Here is a 20961-nt window from a genome sequence, read left to right as displayed (position 1 = left end):
TATCATGGTCCATTCTAAATGAACAAATACAGAACTTTTTGAAAAAAAAAAAATATATATATATATATATAATAGTTTATTTTTGTATCATTTTGTGACTTTTTCCATCTTAGTTGTAATCCCTGTGGGCTTCCAATCACCAAATCACCCATGTGCCATCACCATAATCCAGTGCATCCGCCCCACTGTTTGTTTGTAATCCCCGTGGGCTTCCCATCACCAAATCACCTGTGTGCCATCACTGTAGTCCAGTGCACTTCCCTCCTCCTACCATTTTTTGACCCTATTCCCCTTTCCACTCCTGTAAAATGTCTCTGGTATATAGCTGTTCATTATTATTATTTTCTCGCCTGGTCCTTTATACTCCTGCTATGAATGAAACCATCTGGTATTTTTCCTTTCCTTTCTGGCTTATTTCACTAAGCATGATTTTTCCAGCTCCATCCATGCTGCTGCAAAAAGCATGTGTTTGTTTATTTTTTTGGCTGCTCAGTAATATTCCATTGTGTATATGTACCACATCTTCTTAATCTAGTCATCTACTTTTGGACATTTGGGTTGTTTCCATGCCTTTCCAATTGTAAATAAAGCAGCAATAAGTATGGGGGTGCAGGTATCTTTTTGAATCAATGTTTTTGTGTCTTTTGGGTAGATACCTAGGAGTGGGATTGCTGATTCATATGGAAACTCCATGTTTAGCAGTTTGAGAAACCTCCAGTTTTCCATAGTGGTTGTACTACTAGTTTGCATTCCTACCAACAGTGCAGGAGAGTTCCTTTTTCTCCACATCCTCCCCAACATTTGTTGTTGCTAGTTGGGAAAAACAGGACTTTTACTGAGGGAGAATGGATTATTGCATGACATTGGCAATCTCCATTATAGATAGGGATATTACATATCAGAGGTACTCTTGATAAGTAGCCATTCAGAATAAATTAATTTTTCCTGTAATGATCTGAATGCATTTTCTTAGAGAAATGTTTATTTAAAACATTGGAAAAATAATTGGAAGTTTTATTTTTTTTTTAAAAGATTTACTTATTTATACATGCAGAACTGGGGTACAGGCCAGAGGTGCAGGGGCAGTGTGATCTTTGTTAATGTATAGTTTAGTTTTCTAAAGTGTACTTAATAGCACTAACAGAACAATGTTTTATGATTTTTTATAACAATGCTTCCTTTTTTTGATCTAGAAAAGAGGATAATGAAAAAGCAGGTTAGAGTTTCTCAACACTTTGGCATATGAGACTGGACATTTTGTTGAGGACTGTCCCATGTGTTGTGAGAAATTTTAGCAGCATGTGTTGTGAGAAATTTTAGCAGTGCCAAACTACTAGATAATTTTAGCACATTTTTCACTGCCTCTTAGTTATAATAAGCAAAGATAGTTACATTTCAAATTGTCTCTTGGTGGGAAAGTCATTCCTGGCCACATAGTATTCCTTTTCCATTTTTTTTTTTTTAAATCATTGACTTAACTAAGTTTTGTGGTATAACTATTAGAGTCTATGAAAACGAAACTTTTAGCTGGAACAGGAACACCTATTGGCTTTATCTGTTGTCTTGCTATTATAAAAGTAAATATTCTTAAAAGTAAATATTCACTCTTACAATCTAATCTTTACCATTTAACTGTCATTACCTATTGTTATTTTATTTCCAGAAATACTGTGTAGTGCAAAAAGACTGAAGTTGTTAATGCAGCCTTTGAGTTCCATTCATGTGAGAACAGAAGCTCTAGCACTAACAAAACTAGAAGTCTGGTGGTATTTACTGATGAGACTTGGACCTCACCTTCCAGCTAATTTTGAACAGGTAATATAAATATTGACTATCACACTTTTTATTTTCTTAAGGTATCCTTAAATTTTTGCCAGTTTAATCTTTTTGTAAGCAAAGATCACAGTATATAAGACCTGACACAAAGCTTGAGTTTACTTCTGCAAAGGATATTCTCTAAGTTGCCTAAAATGGAGCCTCCTAATGTCTTCTCAGTCAATACAAATATAATTATCAGTTTTCTTAATTAGGAGCAATATGAGATGTTTTTCTTTTTTTTTCATTTCTTTTTTTTAAGGTTTACTTATGCATATAGAACTGGAGTACAGGCAGAGGTGGCAGGAGCAGTGAGAGGGTTTACCAGAGAAAAAGTGGGGTACATAATAGGCAGATTGACGAAGTACACTCTTGAGGGGTGTAGCAGGTGAGACAGGAGAGGTCTGCTGTGCCATGTGGATCACCTCCAGGCCAGGGATTGAACTTGCACTGAAGTGGGTGCTGCTAGCTTATAGTGCTGCACCACCAGGGAGGGCCATGTGATGTTTAATAGGATTGTCCTGCAGTTTACATTATAATTGAGAGTAAAGTATCATTGCTGAAATTAAAATCAGGCATTATAGTGGGTAGATAGAAAATTGGATCAGTTGTTATTAACTTAATAGCAGTTTAGCCGAAGAATCTCTTCCTTGGCCTAGATATTCCTGTTACATAGTTCAGGAAACACAGTTCAGTGGCAAACTTCCATGAAAGTCAACTCAAAAGTATTTTTCCAAATTAGTTTGCACTCTGAAAGATACCAGTCTTTTCATCTCCTTAAAATCTTTCATCAGGCCCTCCCTGGTGGCATAGTGGGCTAAAGTCCAGTACTGCAAGCTGGCTGCAGCCACTTTAGTGCAAATTCAACCCCTGGCCCCGGAGGTGACCCACATGGTACAGCACACCTCTCCTGTCTTGCCCGCTGCTCCCAACTCTGTCCCTGGTGAGTTCTCTCACTACCCCTGCACCTTTGGCCTGTACTGTAGTTCTGTATGAATAAATAAATCTAGAAAAAAAATCATTCATCAAAACCTCATTTCTGTAGAAATCTACATTTGTCTTCTTTCTTGATTCAGCTACAGTAAACTTAAAGAAAGTTTCAAACCCACAGGGATACAATGAATATTCTGACAGTCTGAAATCACAGATGCTTGGCCAAGGAGGCCATTCATCTAAGGTTTCATCAGAACACTGTAAGTTATGGTTATAGTTGTCCTAAACACAGATATCCTTCCAGTGGGTTTTTGTTTTTAAGATTTCTTTATTTATGCATACGGAACTGGGGGACAGGCCAGAGGTATAGGAGTGGTGAGAGGATTCACCAGAGACAGAGTAGGGAGCAGAGCAGGCAGATTGACGAAGTACACTGCTGAGGGGAGCAGCAGGCAAGACAAGAGGTCTGCTGTGCCAAGTATGTCATCTTGCTGGCCAGAGATCGAACTTGTGCTGAAGTGGCTGCTTCTAGCTTTGAATGCTGCTCTTTAACCCATTGTGCCACCAGGAAGGGTCCCCAGCAGGGTTTTCATGTTTGTTTTTCCTTTATTTTTTTTTTCTAAGCTAAATAGCAGTAATCATTTACTCTCATAGTATTTTGCAATTGTTGATACTTGTATTATAAATTCCTTCAGATTTTGATAATACCTGTTGGCCTTTAGATTCAAGGATTGCTTCTGGTATAAAACATCCTTAGTTTTCTAGAAAGAATTTTATTTTCATTTATGTATATAGCCTCTGATCTTACATTTTTTCCATTTATTTCTTATCTTGGATTTTGGGCTATATTTTATTTAGGTTCTATAGTCCCTGTCATCTAGTCCTTTTTTCCCCCCCAAGATTTATTTATTTATGCACTCAGGACTGGGGTACAGCCATGGGAGCAGGGGCCATGAGAGGAGTTAACGGAGACAGAGCAGGGAGCTGAACAGGCAGATCAACAAAGTATACTGCTGAGGGGAACAGGTGGCAGGACAGGAGAGGTCTGCCGTGCCATGTGGATCACCTCCGACCGGGATCCAACTCACACTGAAGCAGCTGTGGCTATCTTGCAGTGCTGTTTCCTAACCCCTCGCGCCACCTTGTCATCTAGTCTTTATAACAATAGCAGTGATTGTACCTTTAGAAAGGAGGACTTAAATTTCCTTGAATTTTTAATAAATCTTTAATATATTGAGATGTTTAAATTTGTGCAACCATAAATTAGTTGTAATCGAGCATTTATAGTAATAGGCAATTGGAATCATTTTTCCATTACTGGGTCCTAGTATGCTAGTTTTATCTATTTCACACATTCATTGGCATAATTAGGTAGATTTGATTGGGCTCAAACTCATGCTGCAGTGGCTGTGGATAGCTTCATAGTACTGCACCTTAACAAGATCACTTGTGCCACCAAATAAGAGTTTTTTAGACCGCTTAGCATAATTTAACTATATTATGTAAGACTTACTAAACAGTGAGAGATACACAGATTTTACAGTTTTCTTTTACCCTCTGCAGGTTTGTGTGCCTCTGATTCAAAGCACAATAAGCATTGATTCTAATACTTCACTTCAAAGCCCTTCATCTCGTGCAGTTAGCTCTCCAGGTTTAAATCCTATCACTCCTGTACACAAAGGTAAGAAGCTTACAAACTAACAAAAAAAACAAGACTGATTGAACGATTTGCTCAGTGGTGGTTGCAATGCAGCACATAATATTGGTTCCCTGCCCTTATCACAAACTACATTATACTTGCTTTCCTTATGTGACAATGTTTACTACATTATTATGATTGGAAATGCTAAACTTTTCCCCAGCTACATTATGAGAGATCTATTAACAAAAAAATTTTTTTTTTCTCCTATTCTGCTCCCTACTATCTCTCTGGTGAGTCCTCTCACCACCTGCACCTCTGGCCTATGTCCCAGGTCTTGTTGCATAAATAAATTAATTAAGAGAGAGATTTCTCACATATAGGAAAACCCACATAATGAAATTATAACTCCAAAGAGATTTTATATGTAACTACTTTTTTATTTTATAACAGTTTATTTTTACATCATTTTGTACATTTTTTTTCCATTTCAGTTGTAATCCCCGCGGGTTTCCCATCACCATGTCACCCGTGTGCTATCACCATAATCCCGTGCACTTCCCACCCCCCCGTTTTTGATCCCATTCCCCACTCCACCCCCACAAAATGTCACTGGTATATGATTGTTATTTTTGTTATTTTCTCGCCTGGTCCATTATACTCCTGTTATGAGTGAAACCATCTGATATTTTTCTTTCTCTTTCTGGCTTATCTTACTAAGCATGATCTTTTCCAGCTCCATCCAAGTTGCTGCAAAAGACATGTGTTTCTCTTTTTTGGTTGCTGAGTAATATTCCATTGTATATATGTACCACATTTTTTTAATCCAGTCATTTATTTTTGGCCATTTGGGCTGCTTCCATGTTTTTCCAATTGTAAGTAAAGCAGCAATAAACATGGGGGTGCAGGTATCTTTTTCAAGCAGTGTTTTTGTGTCTTTTGGGTAGATACCCAGGAATGGGATTGCTGGGTCATAGGGAGGCTCCATGTTTAGCAGTTTGAGGAACCTCCAAACAGTTTTCCATAGTGGTTGTACTAGTTTGCATTCCCACCAGCAGTGCAGGAGAGTTCCTTTTTCTCCACATCCTCGCCAACATTTGTTGTTGCTAGTTGTTTGAAGATGTGCCATTCTCACTGGGGTGAGGTGGTATCTCATTGTGGTTTTAATTTGCATCTCCCTTATTATGAGTGATGTTGAACATTTTTTCATATGCTTGTTGGCCATCTGCATCTCCTCTTTGGAGAAGTGTCTTTTTAGCTCTTCTGCCCATTTTTTGATGGGGTTGTTTATTTTTGTTGAGTTTCATCAGTTCTCCATATATTTTTGTGATCAGTCCTTTATCACTACTTTTGTGTGAGAAAATTTTTTCCCATCAGTGGGCTGTCTGTTTTTTGTAATGTCTCTTTTGCTGTACAGAAGCTCTTTAACTTGATGTAGTGCCATCTATTTATCTTTGCCTTCACTATTGTGGCGTTGGGTGCTCTGTCTTTAAAGATGTCACTGTCAAATAGAAAGATCTAAGACTTAGTATGAACACGTTTTATGGATTATTTGCTATACATTGTTAGCTATTTTGAGTCAAATCTAATTATGTTTCAGGAATATCTGCATGTTAATATTTCAAGGTATTGATTAATAACTGAGAAGTATCTTCATGTAAGTTTTTGTGTCACTAACCTAGTAAGATTACTTAAGAACTCTGCAATGTGCTCTAAATAAAAACTCATCCTTTATTTAACTGTTTTCTTGAGAGTTACATTTTAATGGAATAAACGAAGCAAAATATGGCCATTTGGATAGTTAGTGTAAACTTTAATAATTTTGTTTTTTAGGGGCTTCCCCATATGGATCACCAGGAGCTCCCCGGTTGAACCTGAGTTCAAATTTTGGTGGAATGGCCACAATTCCCTCTATTCAACTCTTGGGACTTGAAATGTTACTTCATTTTTTATTGGGTCCAGAAGTCGTGAGCTTTGCCAAGCAAAACAAACTTGTACTGAGCTTAGGTATTTAATTGTTTTTATAGTTATTACTAAAGTTCAGAGTATATTACTTTGGAGTGAGGAGAGATATTATTTTTTCAGAATATATTACTTTGGAGTGAGGAGAGATACTATTTTTCCACAACAAAATAGTCTGCGGTTATGTATCAATAAATGTAAATATTTTCAGTAGCAAACCCATATTTGAAATTTTGTATTGAGGAATTTATGTTGTAAAGCATGATGTATGATTGTTTTTTTCCCCCTTTTTAGAGCCACTTGAACATCCATTAATTAGCAGCTCCTCTTTTTTTTCTAAACATGCAAGTACACTTATATCTGCGGTTCACGATAGCTTTGTTGCAGTTGGAAAAGATGCTTCTGGTAAATAACTTTGTTTATTTGCATTTAACAAGAAAATAGCAAATGTTTCATAGTGCCACCTGTGGGTCAGATTATGTTACATGACATATATGTATTAGCGTCCTCTTCCTTACCCAAATTCTTGTTCCTTGGTTTTAATTCTCTGCAGTTTACTGTGGTTCAAAATAGATTACATTCAGTAAAACATTTTAAGAAACCACTATTCACATAAATTACTTTCTATAGTGCTTGTTATAATTGTCTTTGTTGTTAATCTCTTATGCCTAATTTTGTATGTGCAGAGAGAGAGTGAGAGAGAGAGAAAGAAAGGAAGGAAAATACAGTATCTGTCTGCTCCAGTACTTGTTGGTTTCAGGCACCCACTAGGTGTCTTGGAATGTATTCCCTCTGGATAACAGGGGGAGGAGGCTTCTGTATACCATTTAGTATTCACAGTAACCCGTGCTCATAAGTTTTGCTAATGAGGAAGGTCTGTTGTAAAGAAGAGTAATATGCAAATTCACATAGTGTTGGCTGTGATTTAAACCCAGGCTATGTTCTAGCTTTTACACCTAAATATTGTGTTCTGTTCTTATTAAATAATAAGAAATTTTAAAAATTTGTTGGCCCTCCCTGGTGGCGCAGTGGGTTCAAGCACAGTACTGAGAACCTAAAGCCACTGTTCGATCCCTACCCCAGAGGTGATCACATGTCATGACAGACCTCTCCTGACCCACCCACTGCTTCCCTCAGCGGTGTACTTCATCAGTTGGCCTGTTCTGCTACCTACTCTATCTCTGGTGAATCCTCTCACCACCCTTGCACCTCTGGCCTGTACCCCAGCTTTGTATGCATAAATAAATAAATCCTTTTTAAAAATTTAGTTTACTATTTAGTTTGCTAGAAATTTTTTTTTTGTGGTTTTCAGGAATCCCTCCTAATCTAATTCTTTTTTTTTTAATAGCAGTTTATTTTTACATCATTTTGTACATTTTTTTTTCCCATTTCAATTGTAACCCCCGTGGGTTTCCCATCACCACAAATCTAATTCTTAATCTCAGAAGTGATAGGTATTTAATACAGAAGTTTAAGATGATGGAAAAGGGAATTACCCTAGGTTTTATGACCCAGTGTTATAGTCAAGATCTGTTTTTAAATAAAAAGCATTATAGTGTTTGTAATTTAATCACAAAGTTGAATTTTACAGAGAAAATTAGATTCTGTTAAGTATTACTCTATTTCTTTGGATTAAAGATGAAAGGAGTCTTTATGGTTTATTTTATTATAAAGTAATTGTACTTCATGTTGTTTGACAGATGTAGTTGTCAGTGCTATTTGGAAGAAACTGATTAGCTTGGTGAAGTCGGTTATTGAATCAGGTAAGTTACTATGATAATCAAATGATGGTAGCATAGGGTAAATTATTTGGCCCTTATATATAAAAAGTATTTTAGAATCATCTTTGAAGTCAGAGCTTCCAGGCTATAATTTACTTTGAAGTAAATAACTTTGATTTAATGAAAAACATTTTATATATAAGGAATATATTTTGTTCCTAAAAGTATACTGTGTTTTCACCCATGAGAAAGTTTAAAAAGTACACTTTTCTTTTACTTTTTGATAGGCAATAAAAAAGAAAGACCAGGATCTGAAGTTTTGACCATCTTATTAAAATCTTTGGAAAGTATAGTCAAATCACAAGTATTTCCTTTATTGAAAACACTGGTAAGTATTGTACCTACCCACTAGACTTTAAAAACCATATCCCGAAGTTGAGTTAATGTTTTCACTACTACTCTCTGTCATACCATTATGTCTTGAGTACTATAGTTCAGGTTAATATCTATAAAGTATTTGTGTGTGGCAAGTCTATAGACTCTCATATTTGAGAGGTTTGTCTTAGAGCCAGTTTCTATGCAGCAGTCTTTTGAAATACCTGCTTCTGACTCTAATGAGTACATAATTCAATGTAGAATTTCTTACAGTATTTAAAAAGAAGAAAAACCTCAAGGGCCATTAATAGTTAAATATTTGCAGGTTTGTTTGAAAGTTCTACCAGGAGAGTGTAGCTACTTGGCATATCCTTGACTGAGTAACGGTCCATCTCTATTTGGGGAAGGCCGTCTTCCATCTCTGAACATGAAGCTTCAGGAGGGATTGTATATGGAACAGTAAGGGAAGAATGGTGAGACATCTGCTTTAGCTCACCAGGTCAGCAAATGTGACAGATGTCTCAGAGTTCCCTCCTATCCAGGAATATGTTTGAATGAGCTGCACATTTATTATAGCAATTGATGATGTGTCTACATAGATGTATGAAAACTCCTGCCACAGTTGAATGAAGGGTTCCAGAGGATTTCACAATATGAAGTCAGTGATATGAAAGAATATGTAGCTTGTGGTAACTTAGAAACTGGTGTTTTTCTGTGCACATATATTTCTGGAGATTAGGAAAACTCCAATCAGCATTGACTGAAAGGAGGACTGTTATTTTAATTATTTTTCTTTTTTTAACTTTCTAGACTAATACAAATGTATTCATGGCATTTGTTTTACATATGAATCAAACAATTATATTACTAGATTTTTACTAAGTAGATTGCTGTTTTATGGCTAATGTACAGTATACCACTTATCTTTTTTAGGTTCTCATGGAGATTACAATTAAAGGACTTCCTGAGAAAGTTCTAGGTTCACCGGCATATCAGGTTGCTAATATGGATATTCTTAATGCAAGTATCTTAAATGTAGTGACTTAATTAAAATTAAATTGAAAAAAGAAGTTCCATGATAGTTCACTTACTTAAAATAGTAAGAGTGTGAAATGTGACAGTTCAGTTTGGAGATGCTGATTATATTAAAGGGAGACAATGATAAGAAAAATGGGTTGATGGAACTCTTCCTGTATTAAGCAAAGGGTTCTGGAAGGTTTTCTGTTAACCTATATACAGTAATATTTAATATTGCTGGATACTGTTAATACATTTGGATACTTAGTGACATTGTCTTAATTATGTGAAATGTATTTAATAATTGTAGGATACAAACAGATGGCTTAACTGAATTTTAACTTTTAAGTTCAAGTTAATTTACTGTTTCCCAATCATTCATGTGGATGAAACAGCAATATTTCTGTGTGATTTATGGAAATGCATTTGCTATCACTTTTCAAAAGTTAAATTTCTGTTATTAAAAGGGGACCATATGTTACATAATTGATGTAGAAAACAAATATAACAAGGTTTTTTTTTTGGTAACAAGACAATTGACTGCAGTCTTCATCTTTCTTCAGGGAACTCCTGCATTGTTCTTAATTCAGTTAATTTTCAACAATAATCTCTTGGAATGTGGTATAGAAGATCAAAGGTAATTTAAACTGAAACATGTTATGTTTATCTTGAAAAGGCTGTTATGAATGAGATTCTTCTGAATGTATGTATCATAAAAAATTTTTAAAAATTACAGACCTAGAATTCATTATTTCTTTGCAGCATGGCTTAATATTTTATTGCATGTAGTTTAATTGGGCCAAAATTAAGTTAAAGCATAGTTCAAAAATTTTTTGCAGGTTTTTTCTCAACCTGGAAGTACTTGTAGGCTGTGTTCTTTCTGGTCCAACTTCACCACTAGCTTTCAGTGACTCTGTTTTAAATGTTATTAATCAAAGTGCAAAGCAGTTGGAAAACATGGAGCATCTCTGGAGAATGTGGAGTATTATAGTTACCCCATTAACCGAATTAATTAACCAGGTATGACATATATGCTACATATTTCTCCCTCCCTTCCCCCCTCCTTTTTTTTGTTTCGTTTTTTGATTGAATGGGAAATGAATAGACTTTTCAACTTAAACAGGAAATTAAGGGCTATCTTCTTGTGGGTTGGTAAATTTTCTACTCATCTGGTTTGCTGCTTTTCTCATTTCATTTCAACCTCATTGTTCAAGAACACGTGATGTATTTGGAACTAATTAGTTCCATTTCCTGCAATAGTGACTATAACCTATATATAAATTCTCGTATTTATTTCTTGGGTTTTTTTTTTTTGTTTTTTTTTCCAGTGAAGAGAGAATAGTAATGGTAATCTTGACTGGGCTGTATAATCTAGGTGCTCTTGCTCAAATCATTTTGGTAGTCACCTATGATGTTCTAGTTCCTAATCCAGTAATCTGTAATTTAAATATTTAGGAGAGGGACAATACTAGCATGATGTACAGCTCAACTTGTTTTGATATTAAATGACTTCTCAGCTGCTTTATCTTTAAGTGAAAGTTATTGCTAGGAAATAATTCTTTAACTCTGGAATAGGTGAAAACATCAAGGGATTCAGTGCTAGTGCAATGACCCTTATTTTGCTTCTAAGCCAGTACATCTTTAAGCAGATAGTCTTGGAAGGAAAAACATTTACATTCCTAAAAGGTAAAGGCTAGCAGAGGCACTCTTAAGATCTTGCTTGAGTACTATTTATGTAGAGTAAAAGATTAATTACCTTTGGGGTTTTTTTTATGACTTATTTATTTATGCATATAGAACTGGGGCACAGGCCAGAGGTGTAGGGTTGATGAGAGGACTCACCAGAAACAGAATGGGAAGCAGAACAGGTTGACTGACAAAGTACACTGCTGAGGGGAGCAGCGGTTGGGTCAGGAGAGGTCTGCTGCGCCATGTGATATACCTCCAGAGCGAGCGGGTATCAAACTCATGCTGAAGTGGCTTTAGCCTTTCAGTGCTGTACTTTAACCCACTGCGCCACCAGGGAGGGCCCAGGGATTCTTTTTAAGACATACAAACACTGCATTAGTTTTCCAGGCTTATTGTAACAAATTATCATAAGCCAGTGGCTTAAAACACCAGCAATTTTCTCATAATCTGGAGTCCAGAAATCCAAAATCAGTGTGTTGGCAGTGTTGGTTTTTCTGGAGCTCTGGAGAGAATGTTTTATGCCTGTCATTTACTTTGATGTCGGCTAGTTAGTAGAGGGATCACTCTTATCTCAGTCCCCATTTTAACATGGCATTTGTCCTTGTGTTTCCTCTGTCTATGAAAATTCTCCATTTCTTAAAAAGATGTTAGTTTTCTGCTCCATTATAACTTCTTTATTATTTGATTATATCTGCAAAGACTGTTTCCAAATACTGTCATTTACCATTATCAAGAGTTAGGAGTTCACCATCTCTTGGGCAACTCAATATCAGGGGACACAATTCTACTCTATGCATAGTAAAATATTATTATTTATAACTGGAATTAATGGTAACTTGCTTAACTTTATTTTTTCTTGTTTCAGACCAATGAAGTGAATCAAGGTGATGCCTTAGAACATAATTTTAGTGCCATCTACGGTGCATTGACTTTACCAATAAATCATATTTTTTCAGTACAGAAATTTCCACTGGTAAGACAGTGTCAAATTTTTGTTTGGTAATTTGCATTTTCCTGAATGTTATCCTTTACTTATAAACTACAGGGTTTTTTTTTTTTTCTTTTCTAAAATAGGGTAGCTTTGATTTTATTATAGGGGAAAGCAAAGTAGACAAAGGAAGGAGACATTCCTCTTGATGTTTAATCATTGCTGGTGGATTAATGGTGCACAGCAACATTATTAAAATTCTTCAATTAGATTTTTTTTTTTGGAAGATTTATTTATGAATACAAGAACTAGGATATAGGCCAGAGGTACAGGGGTGAGAGGACTCACTAGAGACAGAGTGGGAACAGAACAGGCAGATTGAGTGAAATTCACTGCTCAGGGGAGCAGCCAGTGGGTTCCAGGGAGGCCTGCCATGCCATGTGGGTCACCTCCCTGGCCAGAGATGGAACTCCTGCTGCAGTGACTTTGGACAGCATTATAGTGCTGCACTTGAACCCACTGAGCCACCAGGAAGGCCCTCAATTAGAATTTTACTGAGAGCCAGAGACCACATACTTTCTCATTTCTTTGATTATCTTGAACATAAAGTGTTAAAAAGTGTTGAGATACATTTGATGGGTGTTCGATAAGGTCAAGGCATGTTTCAGAAGTGTCTTTGTTATTATTAGGCCACCATGAAGACATTACTTAGAAGTTGGTCAGAATTATATAGAGCATTTGCCCGATGTGCAGCTTTGGTGGCAACAGCAGAAGAGAATTTATGTTGTGAGGAGCTTTCTTCCAAGATAATGTCCAATTTGGAAGCTGAAGTCTTCGAAGTAAGTTTGTATCCATACTGATCTTTGTGTTTGTTCTTTTCAAGTAAATGGAGATAATTTTGTGAATTGCCATGCTGCTTTTAGTTAATAAGTGATATAGTTATTGCATTAAATATGTAATAGCTTTTTATTTTATTTATTTTAAAAGATTTACTTATTTGTGCATACAGAACTGGGGTATAGGCCAGAGGTACAGGGATGGTGAGAGCCTTCACCAGAGACAGAAAGGCAGATATACTGAAGTACACTGCTGAGGGAAGCAGCAGGTGGGTCAGGAGAGGTCTGCCACACCATATTGGTCTCCCCCCTGGCTGGGATTGAACTTGTGCTGCAGTGGCTGTGGTAGCTTCATAGTGCTGTGCTTTAGCCCATTACACTAACAGGGAGAGCCCAATACCCAGTATTGTCTTTTTGTTAAATTTTACAAAGTTGAACTTAATAATTACACCACTTAAAAATGTCTTTTTCATTAAAACAGCTTACATGCAGAACAGTATAAAGAAAATTGCATAAAACAGTGCAGTTAACAAATTGTGATGAAATACTTGTGTAACTAGTACTAGAGCATAATCAGCATCTCAGAAGTGCTGCATGTGTATTTTGACTCAAAATAATCTGTCCAGAAAAGGTGAATTAGAACCTTGAGTTGTTTAATAATCATTTGTTTTTTTTAAAATATATTTTATTACACACACACATTATATGCACTTGTTTAGCATTACCTGTTGTTTGATTTTTTTTTTTAATAAATAAAATGATAACTGTGTGTCTTTTTGAGCCAGTGTTTAAGATGTTTCTAACCCACTAACCCTGGTGGCACAGTGGATTAGGACGCAGCACTGCAAGCTAGCTGCAGCCGCTTCAGTGCGAGTTTGATCCCAGCCTCAGAGGTGATCCACATGGTGCAGCAGCCCTGTCCTGACTTTACCGCTGCTCCCCTCAGCAGTGTTCTTTGTTGATCTACCTGTTTTGCTCCCCACTCTGTCTCTGGTGAATCTCTCACCACCCCTGCACCTCTGGCCAGTTCTGTATGTCTAAGTAAATGAATAATTCTTTAAAAAAAGATATTTCTATTTTATGTTTTGTTGAGTTCATTCATTTTTATGATATATTATTCCATTCTGTAGATTTAGGGTTTTTGTATATACTTAGACCAATATATTTTAACCCTTCAATGTTTTATGTAGCATGTAAGTAAATGTGGGATTGGTGTTTTAATGTATTTAATTCTCATTCATAATTAAAAAGAATATATTCAATTCCTCGACTCCTTAACTTTATTGCTTTGTTTTTCTCTTTTTATATTTTAATTAAGCTTTCTACTTAAGAGCTTTCTGTACTACATCTCTAATTTATTTCTTAGCTAGTTCATAATTTCTATGTGTCAAGTTTGAAGAGTTAATGTTCCAGGGACATTGATAACAGTACACAAATTATTTTTAAGCAACACTTGCTTAAATGTCTGAATTTTAGTTGCAGTTACTATATTACTACACAGGGTAACATAAAGCTTAGACAGTATTTTGTTTAAAATTTGAAGATATTTTGTAGCTGAAATTTATTCCTGATAGCCATTCTTTATTCCTTATTTTGATTCACTGAATTCTTTGTTGCCAAACTTACTCTGTCTTGATATATAAGTGATATTTCCTAGTAAGTTCATTGGTTATGATTTTTATATCAAAAGATTTTAAAGATTTTTTTCATTTGTTGCAATAGCTTGTGCTCTTACAAATGTGCAGTTTTGATATGAGCCTCTTTTATACTAATTTTTTCTATAAAGTTTTAGGATTTTTCTATACTCCTTGGAATTTAAACACAGGGTTTATTTTGGGAGATCTTTTTAGGTTATTCTTTTAAGTACTTTATAGACCATTTCCCCTTAAAGGACTATCTATTTCCCTATCTTAGGAAAATTGCCTTGTTATATTGTTATTCCTTGGTCCTGTTTTTAAGATGCCAAGTCAGTTTTAGACATTTTGAGTTTTATCTTCTGTGATCCTAAATTTCCTTTCTCTGTGTATATTTGTGTTTGGTTATGGTACTGCTTTCTGGAAACTTAATATTTCTGTATGCATCCCTTGCAGTTTAACTATAGTTTAAAAGAGTGGTTTTGTTTTTACATTTAATATTATAAGTGATTATGATTACAGTTACTAGTTCTTGCCTCATGTATTGGTTCATTTGGTATTTAGTACTCTGTCTTCGTGGTACTTGTTTCCCTCATGACTGTATGTATTTGTTAATAACTGATTGTTCAGCAGTAGTGATAACTGTAATATGTTTCCTAAACCAGAAAAGAATGCCTGTTTTTCTGGCTTTGATACCAAACTATAGTTAAAGGCATCCTTTGCCTTATAATTGTAACGAAGAAGAAAGTACCTGGAACTTTAATATCTAAAATATATTTGATGTACTTTATGTTATATGCCATGATGTGTGTTCATGGTATATGTGTGAATATAACCTTCCATCTTTTGTTGATGCTTATTATTTCTGAAAACTATGCCAGTAGAACATTTCTAATACATTTTTTTTTCCCTAGAACTTGTTGTTCTTGGATAGGATTATTCATGTTATTACTATAATGGTTGATTGCATCGACTTCTCCCCATATAATGTTAAATATCAGCCCAAAGTTAAATGTAAGTGTTTTTTGAATCTTTATTTGTCCACTCAACATTTAACTGTCAAAACTATTGTCAAGGCTAATAACAACTAATACTAATTGCTTTTCCCATCTCTTTGTATCAGTGATTTAGGTATCTGGAAAGAGGAATGGTACAGTCTAACATGGGTACAAAGGAAAATTATACAGTACTTATTATAATTAACTGCTTTTTTCTTTAAATCTGTACATTTTCTTTCTTGTTCTTTGTGATGATTTGGATCTCTGACTTGTTCATTGGTATATGTAGATTTGATGAATTATAGAAAAGCCAGGGAGTAATAATTTCTTAAGGGAATATTTCTTACTTTACAGACATTTAAATTTTAATTTACAAGCACAATTTTAGTTTCTAATTTGCAACAGCATGGATGGCACTGGAGAGGACAATGCTAAGGAAAATAAGACAGAAGGAGAAGGATACACAGACTAGTTGCATTTATGTGGAGTACTATAGAAAAACATAACAAAGGATCAGTCAGAACAAAACTAATAAACTGTTAAGATCTGACTGCAAAACTGAAACAACCAGAAGGGAAGGACAGACATGTTAGGTTGAGAGTACAGGAGGGAGGAGGCCCAGTAGAACAAGGGGGAAAGATTATTGGGGCACTTATGGTATGCAGAGCATGAAAGTACATTTATAGAGGTTTGAACTAGTTAACTCCCAGAACAAGTACAAACATGTATACTTACTTACCTCTATAAATAAAATTGGACAAAGAAATAAAACTTAGGCCTTCCCAGGTGGCCTAGGGTTAAGTCCCAACATATCCACATCTGCAGCCTGAGTTCAACCTCTGCCAAGGGTGCTAATTCACATATGGTACCCCAGACTTCTCCATTCTTACCTGCTTCTCCCCTCATTGTATTTCAGCAAATCCACCTGTTCTCTCCCCACTCTGTTTCGGGAATCCTCTCACACCCCAAACCTCGTCTCCACGTTCTTCGATGCAAAAAATAAAATCTTTAAAAAGAAAGAATTTCGCTTTGGAACTTCTTCATAATTTTGTACTTTGCTACAAATTGTTGACATTTCAAAAACTGAGAAATTTAAAATGCATTTTTATAATTCCTTAGAGAAAACAAAATTATCTGGAATTTTTCTTAAGTTGTGCAATTTTCCTGTGTTTTTTATTATATTTTAAAGGTAACATTACAGTGATGTTTATCCTCTAATCGTATGTCATTTTTAAGACATTCTCTAGAAACATGTACTAGATAAATTTTAACATTTAATGTGATGAATATATAAAAATGGTAAGCTGAACAGTGACTTGCTTCAGAATACTTGAGTTTTTAATAAATTCAATTTTATCTTAGCACCACAGAGACCTTCGGATTGGTCCAAAAAGAAGGAGCCCCTAGGGAAATTGGCTTCATTATTTAAACTTATTGTGAGAGTGATCCATTCTTTCCACACTGTGAGCCTAAAGGAAATACATTCTGATACTCTACTCACTGTCGGCCAGTCAATCACCAGTATTGTTTCCACTGTACTTGGACATATTTCTTTGCCTTCAATGATCCGAAAGATATTTGCAACATTAACAAGACCACTGGCACTATTTTATGAAAACATAAAGTAAGTTATTTTGGGTGTAACAGCTTTGAATTAAATGTCTATGCTTTAGATGTAGGTAGCAAACTCTTGTTTTCCTGTCACCTTTGTTGTAGTGGGTAGTAATCTTTTATAGTTTGCTGCAGAGGATAATATATTCAGTTTTGCTTTAGTTAAAAGATTCCTTAAATAACAAACGAACAGAGGTGGAAATTGAAACTCCTTTTATTTTGATGCTAGTCCAACCCCCTTTTCAGTTTATTGCATATTTTCAGATTTGTTTATACAGACATACTCATTAAATGTTTGATGTGCATGAAATCATGCTTGACATACTCTTTGCAATTAAATATTAACATATTACACCTAAGAATCTCATTATTTATAAGTTTTCATAGGGTTCCATAAACGTTTACTCACTTGATACCTTTGGTAGGTGTAACCTTAGTTGAGTTCTCCCTTGAAACTGACAGTATTACAATTGAAGATAATTATACACAAATCATTGTGCACATTTGCTGCTATTTTTGTAGAACAAGGTTCTTGACATAAAATTATTGGTTCAAAGAATAGACATTTAAATTACTGGCTCCAGAATTTTGTAGTAATTTATGTTATCCTTAAAATCTGAGTTGAAGAAAACAGCGCCTTTTACAAAACCTGAAAAATCCCAAATGTACATTTTGAAAGGGTTCCTCAGGGTTCTTACAGCAAACTTGTGTGATTATTGATATGACCTGTATTTTGACAGGCAAATTAGCAGGCAATGTTTTTAAGAACAGACTTTATAAATACAATATAGGCATCCAAATTCAGTACCTTTGCATATTCTTTATGGCGTGTATTTTATCAAAAATAATATCCATGCTGTTAAAAAATATACAGGAAAATGCAAAAAAAAAATATACAGGAAAAAACTATTACTACTATTCCATAATTTTTTCTCTCTGATTTTTAAGAAGTGGTTTTGTTTCTTAATGTTTGAAAATTGAACCTATTTTGATGAAGTCTTGTGGCACCTAATTTTATATTACTGTACATGTCTCATTTGTATTACACTGCAGTAGCCTTAGGATTAGCTTGATAGCCTATAGTGTTAAAGTATAAAGTATAGCCTAAAGTATAAATGGCATTCTATGTGTTTTTCTTCCTAGGCTTGATGAAGTTCCTAAAGTGTATAGTTGTATGAACAACAAGGTAAAACAAGACAATTATACATAAAACATGATGGGGAAAATGTTGAATAATATTAAAACTTGGAGTTTTGATAGTTGTCTTCCTTACATAGTAACTATTATTTTTAAAAAGGGTTATTGTGCTTCCATCTTCATGAACATTTTTTTTTGTATGACAAGGATATAGTCAAAGAATAGTTTAAAGGGTTTAATAATTTTACCTTTTAACTTTATATATAAGACATCAACTTATTTGGTCTATAAAAAGTAGTTGGCTCATTTTGTTAAAACTTGAGCAGGCAACTTTTAACATTTTATTGTTGTTAAATGCAAATACAAGTAATGAAAAATGAGCTTGTAATCAAGTATAGTATCTGTATGCAAGGTACATTCTCCTGGTAATTTGTCAGTTTATAAAAAAGGATATATATTTAAGGTGACAGATGGGAGTTTTAAAAAAAGTAGAATCTCTAGAAGTCAATAGTAATATAGTCTATACATTGTCAAATTTGGTATGTTTGTGTTTTTATGTTGTGCTGTTTTAAATAAAGTTAAGGTTTCCAAATGTTAGGCTAACAAACTTTTCCTTTTTCCTAGTTAGAAAAGCTGCTGGGAGAAATTATAGCTTGTTTACACTTCAGCTATACTGGAACTTACGACAGTGAACTTCTTGAACATATCTCTCCATTATTATGCATAATATTTTTGCACAAGAGTAAACAGATTCGAAAACAGAGTGCTCAGTTATGGAATGCCACATTTGCCAAAGAAACAGCGTTGATTTATCCTGAAGAGTTAAAGTATGCTAATAAGAAAACTTAAATACAACTATATTATTACAAACATGTTAATTGATATTTTGGTTTTAATAAATTTATGATGCATCATTGCAGAAGATTCCCTTAGTTGAAATACTATTTGGGGTCTCCGTGGTGGCCTAGAAATTAAGTCTCGGCACCATTGCTGCTTTGGCCTGAGTTTGATCCCCTGGCAGGAACTAACTCATATGGCACAGCACACTTCTTCTGTCTTACCCACTGCTCCCCAATTTCAGTAACCAGAACTGCTGTACCAGTTCTGCTCCCCATTCTTGTCTCTAGTGAATCCTCTCATCCCTGCGCTGCTAGCCTGCATCCCAGCTCTGCGCAAAAATTAAAATATATGTATTATTTGTAGTTCATAGTGATTAGTAGCACCATTTGACATTTTGCTTTTGTCCTTAAAATAATCTGACTTTAGAAACAAGAAACTTTAGAAACAACTTAGTTAGTAACTTAATTAGTAACAAGAATATTAAATTATTCTTAATAAAAGAATCAAGTGCAGGATATTATTTTCTTAAGTCTCGATGGTGTATACAAAAGTAATTATTGTAAATGATCTACATTTGTTTGAAATTTTCTGTGATAAAAATCTGTAAAATGTGAAGTTTTTAAGAAAATGTGAGAACTTTATGCAAGTTTTACCCATATGCATCAAGCTTGTGTATGTAGGATATAGAATAATGAAGTCTTTAAGGTGCAGTATTTTGGCACTTAAAAAATTATGAAGTGTTTTTACTGATAGATCATCAGTATTGTCAATGCTGCTTGACTCAAAAAATATATATATTTGTACTTTTCCAAAGACCAGTATTAAGACAAGTGAAAGAAAAATCTGTGCTTTTGCTACCTGGGTTGGAAAATGTTGAAATCATGGAAGAATCCAGTGGACCATATTCAGATGCTGTAAGTTTGGCTTTTTTACTTTTCAATAATGTTTGCATATTTTGCTATGTTTCATTGTAATTTTAAAATGTACAAACACTTTTCCATGTAGTAAATTGTCTGACCTAAATATATTTAAGATTTCACCAGATTCTTACGTTAATATCTGATTCCCTGGTCTTTTGTTGGTGGCCCTCCCTGGTGGCGCAGCGGGTTAAAGCACAGCACTAAGAAGCCTAAGCCACTTCCTCATGAGTTCGATTCCCGCCTGCCTGGGAGGAGATCCACATGGTGTGGCAGACCTCTCCTGCCACTTCCTCATGAGTTCGATTCCCGCCTGCCTGGGAGGAGATCCACATGGTGTGGCAGACCTCTCCTGACCCGCCCGCTACTCCCCTCAGCAGTGTACTTCGTCGATCTGCCTGTTCTGCTCCCCACTCTCCCTGGTGAATCCTCTCACCCTCTGCATCTTTGGCCTGTACCCCAGTTCTGCATGAATAAATGAATAAATCTTTAAAAAAAAATTATAATTGTATGGGCCCTCCCTGGTGGCACAGCAGGTTAAAGCACAGCACTAAGAAGCTAAAGCCACTTCAGCATGAGTTTGATTCCCAATGAGTCCTGGAGGTGACCAACATAGTGCGGTAGACCTCTCCTGACCTGCGCTCTGCTGCCCTCAGCAGTGTACTTTGTCAGTCAGCCTGTTTTGCTCCCCAGTCTATCTCTGGTGAATCCTCTCATGCCCTTGCACCTCTGCCCTTTACCCCAGTTCTGTAGTGCATAAATAAATAAATCTTTTTTAAAAATTATAATTGGTAAAATATATGGCTCAGTGTTGGTTTAGATAAATTGGGAATAATGGTTATGTGTCCAAGTATTTTTTTTTTTCACCATCAGATCTCATCCTGTAAAAAAGAAACATATCGCATCACC

At 35.3% G+C, this 20961-nt stretch overlaps 1 protein-coding gene across 1 annotated transcript in view; it reads left to right on the top strand.

Annotated features, from left to right (window-relative positions):
* Window positions 1-20961, top strand: part of RIF1 (replication timing regulatory factor 1) — a 47285-nt gene that overhangs the window by 11384 nt on the left and 14940 nt on the right. Inside the window, exons 10-25 of the mRNA XM_004674660.2 lie at window positions 1664-1815; window positions 4312-4429; window positions 6221-6394; window positions 6644-6754; window positions 8050-8112; window positions 8358-8458; window positions 9379-9465; window positions 10026-10099; window positions 10302-10482; window positions 12017-12124; window positions 12769-12918; window positions 15464-15563; window positions 16910-17171; window positions 18302-18344; window positions 18920-19122; window positions 19950-20049. Of these exons, the coding sequence (XP_004674717.1) occupies window positions 1664-1815; window positions 4312-4429; window positions 6221-6394; window positions 6644-6754; window positions 8050-8112; window positions 8358-8458; window positions 9379-9465; window positions 10026-10099; window positions 10302-10482; window positions 12017-12124; window positions 12769-12918; window positions 15464-15563; window positions 16910-17171; window positions 18302-18344; window positions 18920-19122; window positions 19950-20049 (2027 nt within the window). The remainder of the gene's footprint in view (window positions 1-1663; window positions 1816-4311; window positions 4430-6220; window positions 6395-6643; window positions 6755-8049; window positions 8113-8357; window positions 8459-9378; window positions 9466-10025; window positions 10100-10301; window positions 10483-12016; window positions 12125-12768; window positions 12919-15463; window positions 15564-16909; window positions 17172-18301; window positions 18345-18919; window positions 19123-19949; window positions 20050-20961) is intronic.

Source organism: Condylura cristata, unplaced genomic scaffold (genome assembly GCF_000260355.1).
Source record: "Condylura cristata isolate star-nosed mole 26May11 unplaced genomic scaffold, ConCri1.0 scaffold00002, whole genome shotgun sequence".
In the NCBI taxonomy this organism is placed as follows: domain Eukaryota; kingdom Metazoa; phylum Chordata; class Mammalia; order Eulipotyphla; family Talpidae; genus Condylura; species Condylura cristata.
This window is presented reverse-complemented; position numbering and strand designations above follow the sequence as displayed.